General features: G+C 46.0%; 1 protein-coding gene across 6 annotated transcripts in view; it reads left to right on the top strand.

Moving 5' to 3' along the window:
- Nucleotides 1–13,153, top strand: part of LOC106602015 (syntaxin-binding protein 4) — a 175,681-nt gene that overhangs the window by 105,218 nt on the left and 57,310 nt on the right. For 5 of the 6 annotated variants that reach the window (XM_045715827.1, XM_045715825.1, XM_045715824.1 and 2 more), the window contains 2 exons: nt 3,521–3,638; nt 3,977–4,118. In XM_045715827.1, coding sequence (XP_045571783.1) covers nt 3,521–3,638; nt 3,977–4,118 — 260 coding nt within the window. The remainder of the gene's footprint in view (nt 1–3,520; nt 3,639–3,976; nt 4,119–13,153) is intronic. The other variant, XM_045715823.1, reaches the window with a different exon arrangement.

Genomic DNA, 13,153 nt, shown 5'->3' with positions numbered 1-13,153 from the left:
TCCCTGTCTCTAACTGTTCCCTGTCTCTAGCTGTTCCCTGTCTCTAACTGTTCCCTGTCTCTAACTGTTCCCTGTCTCTAACTGTTCCCTGTCTCTAACTGTTATCTGTCTCTAACTGTTCCCTGTCTCTAACTGTTATCTGTCTCTAACTGTTCCCTGTCTCTAACTGTTCCCTGTCTCTAACTGTTCCCTGTCTCTAGCTGTTCCCTGTCTCTAACTGTTCCCTGTCTCTAGCTGTTCCCTGTCTCTAACTGTTCCCTGTCTCTAACTGTTCCCTGTCTCTAGCTGTTCCCTGTCTCTAACTGTTATCTGTCTCTAACCATTACCTGTCTCTAGCTGTTCCCTGTCTCTAACTGTTCCCTGTCTCTAGCTGTTCCCTGTCTCTAGCTGTTCCCTGTCTCTAACTGTTCCCTGTCTCTAACTGTTCCCTGTCTCTAGCTGTTCCCTGTCTCTAACTGTTCCCTGTCTCTAACTGTTATCTGTCTCTAGCTGTTCCCTGTCTCTAACCATTACCTGTCTCTAGCTGTTCCCTGTCTCTAACTGTTCCCTGTCTCTAACTGTTCCCTGTCTCTAGCTGTTCCCTGTCTCTAACCATTACCTGTCTCTAGCTGTTCCCTGTCTCTAACTGTTCCCTGTCTCTAACTGTTCCCTGTCTCTAACTGTTCCCTGTCTCTAACTGTTCCCTGTCTCTAACTGTTACTGTTCCCTGTCTCTAACTGTTCCCTGTCTCTAACTGTTCCCTGTCTCTAACTGTTCCCTGTCTCTAACTGTTCCCTGTCTCTAACTGTTCCCTGTCTCTAACTGTTATCTGTCTCTAACTGTTCCCTGTCTCTAACTGTTCCCTGTCTCTAGCTGTTCCCTGTCTCTAACTGTTCCCTGTCTCTAACTGTTCCCTGTCTCTAACTGTTACTGTTCCCTGTCTCTAACTGTTCCCTGTCTCTAACTGTTCCCTGTCTCTAGCTGTTCCCTGTCTCTAACTGTTCCCTGTCTCTAACTGTTCCCTGTCTCTAACTGTTCCCTGTCTCTAACTGTTACTGTTCCCTGTCTCTAACTGTTCCCTATCTCTAACTGTTCCCTGTCTCTAACTGTTCCCTGTCTCTAACTGTTACTGTTCCCTGTCTCTAACTGTTCCCTGTCTCTAACTGTTATCTGTCTCTAACTGTTCCCTGTCTCTAACTGTTCCCTGTCTCTAACTGTTACTGTTCCCTGTCTCTAACTGTTCCCTGTCTCTAACTGTTCCCTGTCTCTAACTGTTCCCTGTCTCTAACTGTTCCCTGTCTCTAGCTGTTCCCTGTCTCTAACTGTTCCCTGTCTCTAACTGTTCCCTGTCTCTAACTGTTCCCTGTCTCTAACTGTTCCCTGTCTCTAACTGTTCCCTGTCTCTAGCTGTTCCCTGTCTCTAACTGTTCCCTGTCTCTAACTGTTCCCTGTCTCTAACTGTTCCCTGTCTCTATTCCCTGTCTCTAACTGTTCCCTGTCTCTAACTGTTACCTGTCTCTAACTGTTCCCTGTCTCTAACTGTTCCCTGTCTCTAACTGTTACTGTTCCCTGTCTCTAACTGTTCCCTGTCTCTAACTGTTCCCTGTCTCTAGCTGTTCCCTGTCTCTAACTGTTCCCTGTCTCTAACTGTTCCCTGTCTCTAGCTGTTCCCTGTCTCTAACTGTTCCCTGTCTCTAGCTGTTCCCTGTCTCTAACTGTTCCCTGTCTCTAACTGTTATCTGTCTCTAACTGTTATCTGTCTCTAACTGTTCCCTTTCTCTAACTGTTCCCTGTCTCTAACTGTTCCCTGTCTCTAACTGTTATCTGTCTCTAACTGTTCCCTGTCTCTAACTGTTCCCTGTCTCTAACTGTTCCCTGTCTCTAACTGTTCCCTGTCTCTAACTGTTATCTGTCTCTAACTGTTATCTGTCTCTAACTGTTCCCTTTCTCTAACTGTTCCCTGTCTCTAACTGTTCCCTGTCTCTAACTGTTCCCTGTCTCTAGCTGTTATCTGTCTCTAACTGTTACCTGTATCTAACTGTTCCCTGTCTCTAACTGTTCCCTGTCTCTAGCTGTTATCTGTCTCTAACTGTTCCCTGTCTCTAACTGTTCCCTGTCTCTAGCTGTTCCCTGTCTCTAACTGTTCCCTGTCTCTAACTGTTATCTGTCTCTAACTGTTCCCTGTCTCTAACTGTTCCCTGTCTCTAACTGTTCCCTGTCTCTAACTGTTCCCTGTTCTCTAACTGTTCCCTGTCTCTAGCTGTTCCCTGTCTCTAACTGTTCCCTGTTCTCTAACTGTTCCCTGTCTCTAGCTGTTCCCTGTCTCTAACTGTTCCCTGTCTCTAACTGTTACTGTTCCCTGTCTCTAACTGTTATCTGTCTCTAACTGTTCCCTGTCTCTAACTGTTCCCTGTCTCTAACTGTTCCCTGTCTCTAACTGTTCCCTGTTCTCTAACTGTTCCCTGTCTCTAGCTGTTCCCTGTCTCTAACTGTTCCCTGTTCTCTAACCATTACCTGTCTCTAGCTGTTCCCTGTCTCTAACTGTTCCCTGTCTCTAACTGTTCCCTGTCTCTAGCTGTTCCCTGTCTCTAACTGTTCCCTGTCTCTAACTGTTCCCTGTCTCTAGCTGTTCCCTGTCTCTAACTGTTCCCTGTCTCTAACTGTTCCCTGTCTCTAGCTGTTCCCTGTCTCTAACTGTTCCCTGTCTCTAGCTGTTCCCTGTCTCTAACTGTTCCCTGTCTCTAACTGTTCCCTGTCTCTAGCTGTTCCCTGTCTCTAGCTGTTCCCTGTCTCTAACTGTTCCCTGTCTCTAACTGTTATCTGTCTCTAACTGTTCCCTGTCTCTAACTGTTCCCTGTCTCTAGCTGTTCCCTGTCTCTAACTGTTCCCTGTCTCTAACTGTTCCCTGTCTCTAACTGTTCCCTGTCTCTAACTGTTCCCTGTCTCTAGCTGTTACCTGTCTCTAACTGTTCCCTGTCTCTAACTGTTCCCTGTCTCTAACTGTTCCCTGTCTCTAGCTGTTACCTGTATCTAACTGTTCCCTGTCTCTAGCTGTTCCCTGTCTCTAACTGTTCCCTGTCTCTAGCTGTTCCCTGTCTCTAACTGTTCCCTGTTCTCTAACTGTTCCCTGTCTCTAACTGTTATCTGTCTCTAACTGTTCCCTGTCTCTAACTGTTCCCTGTCTCTAGCTGTTCCCTGTCTCTAACTGTTCCCTGTCTCTAACTGTTCCCTTTCTCTAACTGTTCCCTGTCTCTAACTGTTCCCTGTCTCTAACTGTTCCCTGTCTCTAACTGTTCCCTGTCTCTAGCTGTTCCCTGTCTCTAACTGTTCCCTGTCTCTAACTGTTCCCTGTCTCTTACTGTTACTGTTCCCTGTCTCTAACTGTTCCCTGTCTCTAACTGTTCCCTGTCTCTAACTGTTCCCTGTCTCTATTCCCTGTCTCTAACTGTTCCCTGTCTCTAACTGTTACCTGTCTCTAACTGTTCCCTGTCTCTAACTGTTCCCTGTCTCTAACTGTTCCCTGTCTCTCCTCCTTTCTAAGCAGGCAGATATCTGGACAGCACATCGTCCGGGTCCTCGTCACGCTCCCAGAGTCCTTTGCTTTTGAGTCCTGCTGGCTCTCAGAGCACCTACAACAACCCTCTACTGCGCTCCCTCAGGTATAGCTATTGTAGCTAATTCAGGGGGTAGCCCCGACTGGGACTCGACCCGGGTCCAGCGACTGCCAACCCAACACCTTAGCCATTACGCCAAGAGATCCAAAGCTCTTGACAAGGTGGCTAGGAGTTGTGTTAAGCTCGCTACAATATAGTACAGTTTAACCATTGATGTTGATGTATCTACCATATGAATGGGTTGTACAGTTAGTTCACCTGTATCTATGTTCTACTATCTGTGACTGTTGCTGTGACTGGGTGTGTATTTGAGAGAGTTTGTATGTGTCTATCTGTCTTATAGTATATACTATATCCCCATCCTCTCCTCCTCCTGTCTCCAGTCACCCAGGAGAGGGTGTGATCCAGCTGATCTCTGTAGCCCGCTCCTCTAGTCTGGGCATCACCATCGGCGGAGGCTCCAATAGACCGGACGGCCCTGCAGTCTTCATCCAGGAGGTTCTGTCTGGGGGAGACTGCCACAGGGTAAGTCACCAATGGGATCCATCCTGAAAGAACAGAGTACCAGTGGAGTACCCCTTCTCATAGATTCACTTCATAACAGATACTGTAGTCATAGTTACCTCCATTGGATTTTAATACTGGGATGAAATGAACCAGACTCAAACCACTGGTAGAACATCCAGTCAATGATGAATATGGTGGGAAGAGTTACATTAGGCATGTCGACATGGTAACATCAATCTGCTCTACTTAGAAATGGAGTTACATTAGACATGTCGACATGGTAACGTCAAGCTGCTCTACTTAGAAATGGAGTTACATTAGACATGTCGACATGGTAACGTCAATCTGCTCTACTTAGAAATGGAGTTACATTAGGCATGTCGACATGGTAACGACAATCTGCTCTACTTAGAAATGGAGTTACATTAGGCATGTCGACATGGTAACGTCAATCTGCTCTACTTAGAAATGGAGTTACATTAGACATGTCGACATGGTAACGTCAATCTGCTCTACTTAGAAATGGAGTTACATTAGACATGTCGACATGGTAACGACAATCTGCTCTACTTAGAAATTGAGTTACATTAGGCATGTCGACACACCATGCGGACCAATGGTTTAAAGCCGTTCCTATCACCTCTGACCAGAACATCGGCCCTCATTTTCTGTTCATTTCCCAACAACACTTCATATTGAAACTGCACAAACAGCCCCCGTTGGTCAACAGCCAGCAGGGTGATCTCTTAACACACCACAGCCACCCCCTGCTGCTATTAGCCATTCGTCTTTGTGGTGTGTAAATAAAGCTCAGTTATAAAGGAACTGTCCTCTCTTGGCTTGATAACTACTGGACCTCTTCACACCAAGGTGTTGACACAAAACTGTGTTAGAAGTATATAACTGATACTGGACCTCTTCACACCAAGGTGTTGACACAACACTGTGTTAGAAGTCTATAACTGATACTGGACCTCTTGTTAGAAGTATATAACTGATACTGGACCTCTTCACACCAAGGTGTTGACACAACACTGTGTTAGAAGTACTCTACACTGTTCCCCTGCCTAATGTTGCAACAGTTTCACTCTTAAAAGAGAAATGCATTCACACATCTAGAGATTGCTTTGCAGGAAGAAGCTCCTACACACTGTACTCACAAAGTTTCACAAGTGCAAGCAACAGTAACCAATAAACTCTGTCCTGTTTAACTGTCTTGCTGGATGGAAGACAGACAGCGTAAGGTTACCAGTAAAGGCTGTCCTGTTTAACTGTCTTGCTGGATGGAAGACAGACAGCGTAAGGTTACCAGTGCTGTAACTGTATCTTACTGTAACGTAACGTTACTCGTTGTGTTGTCAGACCAGGAGGTGATCCAGGAGTCAGACAGAGTGTTGGTTACCCTCTTGGGGAGACAGAGAGTGAGACAGAGAGACAGAGCTAGAGACAGAGAGACAGAGCTAGAGACAGAGAGACAAAGCTAGAGAGAGAGAGAGAGAGACAGAGACAGCTAGAGACAGAGCTGGAGACAGAGAGACAGAGCTAGAGACAGAGAGGGAGCGAGAGAGAGAGACAGCTATAGACAGAGAGACAGAGCTAGAGACAGAGCTAGAGACAGAGCTAGAGACAGAGCAGACAGAGCTAGAGACAGAGAGACAGAGCTAGAGACAGAGAGACAGAGTTAGAGACAGCTAGAGACAGAGAGACAGAGCTAGAGACAGAGCTAGAGACAGAGAGACAGAGCTAGAGACAGAGCTAGAGACAGAGAGACAGAGCTAGAGACAGAGCTAGAGACAGAGAGACAGAGCTAGAGACAGAGAGACAGAGTTAGAGACAGAGAGAGAGACAGAAAGACAGAGCTAGAGACAGAGAGACAGAGCTAGAGACAGGGAGACAGAGAGGGAGAGAGAGAGAGACAGCTAGAGACAGAGACAGAGCTAGAGACAGAGAGACAGAGCTAGAGACAGAGAGACAGAGCTAGAGACAGAGAGACAGAGTTAGAGACAGCTAGAGACAGAGTTAGAGACAGAGCTAGAGACAGAGAGACAGAGTTAGAGACAGAGAGACAGCTAGAGACAGAGTTAGAGACAGAGAGACAGAGCTAGAGACAGAGAGACAGAGCTAGAGACAGAGAGACAGAGCTAGAGACAGAGAGACAGAGCTAGAGACAGAGAGACAGAGAGACAGAGAGACAGAGCTAGAGACAGAGCTAGAGACAGAGTTAGAGACAGAGAGACAGAGCTAGAGACAGAGCTAGAGACAGAGAGACAGAGCTAGAGACAGAAAGACAGAGAGACAGAGCTAGAGACAGAGAGACAGAGAGAGAGACAGAGAGACAGAGCTAGAGACAGAGAGACAGAGCTAGAGACAGAGAGACAGAGCTAGAGACAGAGAGACAGAGCTAGAGACAGAGAGACAGAGCTAGAGACAGAGAGACAGAGAGACAGAGAGACAGAGCTAGAGACAGAGTTAGAGACAGAGAGACAGAGCTAGAGACAGAGAGACAGAGCTAGAGACAGAGAGACAGAGCTAGAGACAGAGAGACAGAGAGACAGAGAGAGAGACAGAGAGACAGAGCTAGAGACAGAGCTAGAGACAGAGTTAGAGACAGAGAGACAGAGCTAGAGACAGAGCTAGAGACAGAGAGACAGAGCTAGAGACAGAGAGACAGAGCTAGAGACAGAAAGACAGAGAGACAGAGCTAGAGACAGAGAGACAGAGAGAGAGACAGAGAGACAGAGCTAGAGACAGAGAGACAGAGCTAGAGACAGAGAGACAGAGCTAGAGACAGAGCTAGAGACAGAGCTAGAGACAGAGAGACAGAGTTAGAGACAGAGAGACAGAGAGACAGAGTTAGAGACAGAGAGACAGAGTTAGAGACAGAGAGACAGAGCTAGAGACAGAGAGACAGAGCTAGAGACAGAGAGACAGAGCTAGAGACAGAGCTAGAGACAGAGCTAGAGACAGAGAGACAGAGTTAGAGACAGAGCTAGAGACAGAGCTAGAGACAGAGTTAGAGACAGAGAGACAGAGTTAGAGACAGAGAGACAGAGCTAGAGACAGAGAGACAGAGCTAGAGACAGAGAGACAGAGCTAGAGACAGAGAGACAGAGTTAGAGACAGAGAGACAGAGCTAGAGACAGAGAGACAGAGCTAGAGACAGAGCTAGAGACAGAGAGACAGAGTTAGAGACAGAGAGACAGAGCTAGAGACAGAGAGACAGAGCTAGAGACAGAGAGACAGAGTTAGAGACAGAGAGACAGAGCTAGAGACAGAGAGACAGAGCTAGAGACAGAGAGACAGAGCTAGAGACAGAGAGACAGAGAGACAGAGTTAGAGACAGAGAGACAGAGCTAGAGACAGAGAGACAGAGCTAGAGACAGAGAGACAGAGTTAGAGACAGAGAGACAGAGCTAGAGACAGAGAGACAGAGCTAGAGACAGAGAGACAGAGCTAGAGACAGAGCTAGAGACAGAGAGACAGAGTTAGAGACAGAGAGACAGAGCTAGAGACAGAGAGACAGAGCTAGAGACAGAGAGACAGAGTTAGAGACAGAGCTAGAGACAGAGAGACAGAGCTAGAGACAGAGAGACAGAGTTAGAGACAGAGCTAGAGACAGAGAGACAGAGTTAGAGACAGAGAGACAGAGCTAGAGACAGAGAGACAGAGTTAGAGACAGAGAGACAGAGCTAGAGACAGAGCTAGAGACAGAGCTAGAGACAGAGAGACAGAGAGAGAGACAGAGAGACAGAGTTAGAGACAGAGAGACAGAGCTAGAGACAGAAAGACAGAGCTAGAGACAGAGAGACAGAGCTAGAGACAGAGAGACAGAGTTAGAGACAGAGAGACAGAGCTAGAGACAGAGAGACAGAGTTAGAGACAGAGAGACAGAGCTAGAGACAGAGAGACAGAGTTAGAGACAGAGAGACAGAGCTAGAGACAGAGAGACAGAGTTAGAGACAGAGAGACAGAGCTAGAGACAGAAAGACAGAGTTAGAGACAGAGAGAGCTAGAGACAGAGAGACAGAGCTAGAGACAGAGAGACAGAGCTAGAGACAGAGAGACAGAGCTAGAGACAGAGCTAGAGACAGAGAGAGAGAGCTAGAGACAGAGAGACAGAGTTAGAGACAGAGAGACAGAGCTAGAGACAGAGTTAGAGACAGAGAGACAGAGCTAGAGGCAGGGAGACAGAGCTAGAGACAGAGAGACAGAGCTAGAGACAGAGAGACAGAGCTAGAGGCAGGGAGACAGAGCTAGAGACAGAGAGACAGAGCTAGAGACAGAGAGACAGAGTTAGAGACAGAGAGACAGAGTTAGAGACAGAGAGTTCAGAGCTAGAGACAGAGAGACAGAGCTAGAGACAGAGAGACAGAGTTAGAGACAGAGAGACAGAGCTAGAGACAGAGAGACAGAGCTAGAGACAGAGAGACAGAGCTAGAGACAGAGCTAGAGACAGAGAGACAGAGTTAGAGACAGAGAGACAGAGCTAGAGACAGAGAGACAGAGCTAGAGACAGAGAGACAGAGTTAGAGACAGAGAGACAGAGCTAGAGACAGAGAGACAGAGCTAGAGACAGAGAGACAGAGCTAGAGACAGAGAGACAGAGTTAGAGACAGAGAGACAGAGCTAGAGACAGAGAGACAGAGCTAGAGACAGAGCTAGAGACAGAGCTAGAGACAGAGAGACAGAGCTAGAGACAGAGAGACAGAGCTAGAGACAGAGCTAGAGACAGAGAGACAGAGTTAGAGACAGAGCTAGAGACAGAGAGACAGAGCTAGAGACAGAGAGACAGAGTTAGAGACAGAGCTAGAGACAGAGAGACAGAGTTAGAGACAGAGAGACAGAGCTAGAGACAGAGAGACAGAGTTAGAGACAGAGAGACAGAGCTAGAGACAGAGCTAGAGACAGAGCTAGAGACAGAGAGACAGAGAGAGAGACAGAGAGACAGAGTTAGAGACAGAGAGACAGAGCTAGAGACAGAAAGACAGAGCTAGAGACAGAGAGACAGAGCTAGAGACAGAGAGACAGAGTTAGAGACAGAGAGACAGAGCTAGAGACAGAGAGACAGAGTTAGAGACAGAGAGACAGAGCTAGAGACAGAGAGACAGAGTTAGAGACAGAGAGACAGAGCTAGAGACAGAGAGACAGAGTTAGAGACAGAGAGACAGAGCTAGAGACAGAAAGACAGAGTTAGAGACAGAGAGAGCTAGAGACAGAGAGACAGAGCTAGAGACAGAGAGACAGAGCTAGAGACAGAGAGACAGAGCTAGAGACAGAGCTAGAGACAGAGAGAGAGAGCTAGAGACAGAGAGACAGAGTTAGAGACAGAGAGACAGAGCTAGAGACAGAGTTAGAGACAGAGAGACAGAGCTAGAGGCAGGGAGACAGAGCTAGAGACAGAGAGACAGAGCTAGAGACAGAGAGACAGAGCTAGAGGCAGGGAGACAGAGCTAGAGACAGAGAGACAGAGCTAGAGACAGAGAGACAGAGTTAGAGACAGAGAGACAGAGTTAGAGACAGAGAGTTCAGAGCTAGAGACAGAGAGACAGAGCTAGAGACAGAGAGACAGAGTTAGAGACAGAGAGACAGAGTTAGAGACAGAGAGACAGAGCTAGAGACAGAGAGACAGAGCTAGAGACAGAGTTAGAGACAGAGAGACAGAGCTAGAGACAGAGAGACAGAGCTAGAGACAGAGAGACAGAGCTAGAGACAGAGTTAGAGACAGAGAGACAGAGCTAGAGACAGAGAGACAGAGCTGGAGACAGAGAGGGTGAGAGAGAGAGAGAGAGAGAGAGAGAGAGAGAGAGGGGTGAAGAAAAAGAGAGCGAGACAGTGGGATGGAGAGGGTTGGAGAGAGGGAAAGGGATGGATGGAAAGAGCGAGACGGAGACAGTGGGATGGAGAGAGACAGGGGGGATGGAGAGGGTTGGAGAGAGTGAGAGAGAGGCAAACGGCAAAAGAAGCACAATTGAAATTGATAAAAAACAAAACTAAAAAAATCGCAGATGACAACTGGTTTGATGCAGATTGTAAAATTATAAGGAAAAACCTTAGAACACTATCCAACCAAAAGCACAGAGACCCAAATAATGGTGAACTACGCCTTCATTACTGTGAGACTTTAAAACTCTATAAACGTACACTCAGAACCAAAAAAGCACAGTACAACAGCAAGCAGCTGACACTAATTGAGGAGTCCATAAACACAAACAACTTTTGGCAAAATTGGAAAAAACTAAAAAAATCTAAACAAGAGGAATTAGCGATACAAAATGGTGACGTATGGACGACCCATTTCAAAACACTCTACAACACCGTTCAAACTGACACAAACGCAGAACAACGCCAAATCCATGAGAAGTTGAATGGATTAGAAAAAGCTATAAAGGACAATCAAAACCCATTGGACTCCCCAATTACTGACCAGGAGCTCTATAAGAAACTTCAGGCCCTCAAATTTAAAAAAGCATGCGGACCTGATGGCATCCTAAATGAGATGCTCAAACTCACTAGTGCAAAATTTCAATTGGCTATATTAAAACTGTTTAATTTGATCCTGAGTGTAGGTTATTTCCCTGACATCTGGAATCAAGGACTCATAACCCCAATCTTTAAGAACGGAGACAAATTTCACCCTAACAATTACAGAGGCATTTGTGTGAACAGTAACCTGGGGAAGGTTTTCTGTAGTATCATCAATGTAAGAGTTCTAAACTTCCTTAATAAGCACAATGTCTTGAGTAAAAGCCAAATTGGATTTATACCAAAACATCGCACAACTGATCATATTTACACCTTACACACCCTGATAGATAAACATGTCCACCAAAATAATACCAAAATATACGCTTGCTTTATCGACTTCCAAAAAGCATTTGATTCTATTTGGCATACAGGACTGTTCTACAAAGTTATTGAAAGTGGTGTAGGGGGAAAAACATATGACATAATTAAATCAATGTATACTGGCAATACGTGCAGCATTAAAATTGGTAAGAAAAGAACAGAATTCTTTAACCAGGGGCGGGGCCTTCGTCAGGGTTGCAATCTGAGCCCTGCACTATTCAATATTTACATTAACGAATTGGCCACTATTCTAGAAAAATCCTCAGCCCCTGGTGTTAGTCTCCACAATTCAGAAGTTAAATGCCTACTCTTCGCAGATGACCTATGCCTGATGTCACCCACAGCACCTGGCCTACAGCAGAGCCTGGACCTGCTAGAGCAGTACTGCCAGACCTGGGCCCTGGCAGTAAACCCCAAAAAGACTAAAATAATGATTTTCCAGAGAAGATCCAGATCTCAGGGAATTAGACCAAAGTTCTCAATTGGTACAAAATATATAGAGTACTGTACACACTACAATTACTTAGGTTTAAAAATAAGCTCAACTGGACACCTTAATGAGGCAGTGAATGAACTGAGAGAGAAAGCACGCAGGGCATTCTACGCCATTAAAAAGCTAATTCAAATTGAAATACCTATTAAAATTTGGCTAAAACTAATTGAATATGTCATTGAACCAATTGCACTTTATGGCAGCGAGGTGTGGGGTCCACTTGCAAAACAAGATTTCATCAAATGGGACAAACACCCCATTGAAACCCTACATGCAGAGTTCTGTAAGATTCTCCTACGTGTCCAGAGGAAAACTACAAACAATGCATGCAGGGCAGAATTAGGCCAATATCCACTAATAATAAAAACTCAAAAAAGAGCAATTAAGTTTTGGAAACATCTAAAATACAGTGACCCCCTCTCATATCATTACCAATCCCTGCAATGCCAAGAGCTGAGCAAAGAAAAGAGTCCCCTCATCCAGCTGGTCCTGGGGCTGAGTTCACTAACCTGTTCTACTAACACACTGAAGCCTCAGGACCAGAACATCCAATCAATCAGAATAAACCAAATTACAACACAGTCAAAACAAAACTACATTGCTTATTGGGAAACACAAGCACAAACACAAAGCAAAATGCAGTGCTATCTGGCCCTAAATCGACAGTACACTATGGCTAAATATTTGACCATGGTTACTGATCAAAACCTTAGAAAAACCTTGACAAAGTACAGGCTCAGTGAGCACAGCCTTGCCATTGAAAAGGGTAGACACAGGAAAACCTGGCTCCCTGTAGAGGAAAGGCTGTGCAACCACTGCACCACAGCAGAACCTGAGACGGAGCTACATTTCCTGACAAAATGTAAAAAATATAAAACAATTAGAGAGTGTCATTTCCCCAAATTTGAAACCCTTATTCAAGGTTTCACAGACCTCTCTGATGAGGATAGGCTACCCGTCCTGTTGGGGGAGGACGCAGAGAGCTGTGGGTTGGCAGCGCACTACATTGCTGCCTGCCATAAGTTGAGGGACAGTGTCTGACAGACCAATCAACCTGCACATGTCCTCTACTGTATGATTATTGTTATTGTTCAATGTGTTGGTTATTTTGACCCTTGGTTATTGTAGTTACTGTTGTCCCGTTGACAATATTTGATTCTCATTTTATTTATTTTTATATTGTAAATATCCAAAATAAGCTTTGGCAATATGTATATTGTTACGTCATGCCAATAAAGCGAATTGAATTGAATTGAATTGAATTGAGAGGAAGGGATGGATGGAGAGAGAGAGAGAGAGAGAGAGATAAAGCGATGCTGACTGCTTCCCAATTAGCTCAAGTGTGAAGGGGATGTGTCAGAGTCCCCACAGTCCCCTGAGCAGCAGGACAGGACAGCAGGACAGGACAGACACACAGACTGTGAAGGTCAGTCCTTTAGGACTCTGCTTACTTAGGCCATCACCCTGTTCCCCTGTCCTCTACCTTCCTACCATCTAGCCTCTACCACCCCCACAGTACTCCCTGTTCCCCTGTCCTCTACCTTCCTACCATCTAGCCTCTACCACCCCCACAGTACTCCCTGTTCCCCTGTCCTCTACCTTCCTACCATCTAGCCTCTACCACCCCCACAGTACTCCCTGTTCCCCTGTCCTCTACCTTCCTACCATCTAGCCTCTACCACCCCCACAGTACTCCCTGTTCCCCTGTCCTCTA

This window comes from Salmo salar, chromosome ssa03 (genome assembly GCF_905237065.1).
Source record: "Salmo salar chromosome ssa03, Ssal_v3.1, whole genome shotgun sequence".
Taxonomy (NCBI): domain Eukaryota; kingdom Metazoa; phylum Chordata; class Actinopteri; order Salmoniformes; family Salmonidae; genus Salmo; species Salmo salar.
Note: the sequence above shows the minus strand (reverse complement) of the source record. Positions and strands in the feature narration are given on the sequence as shown.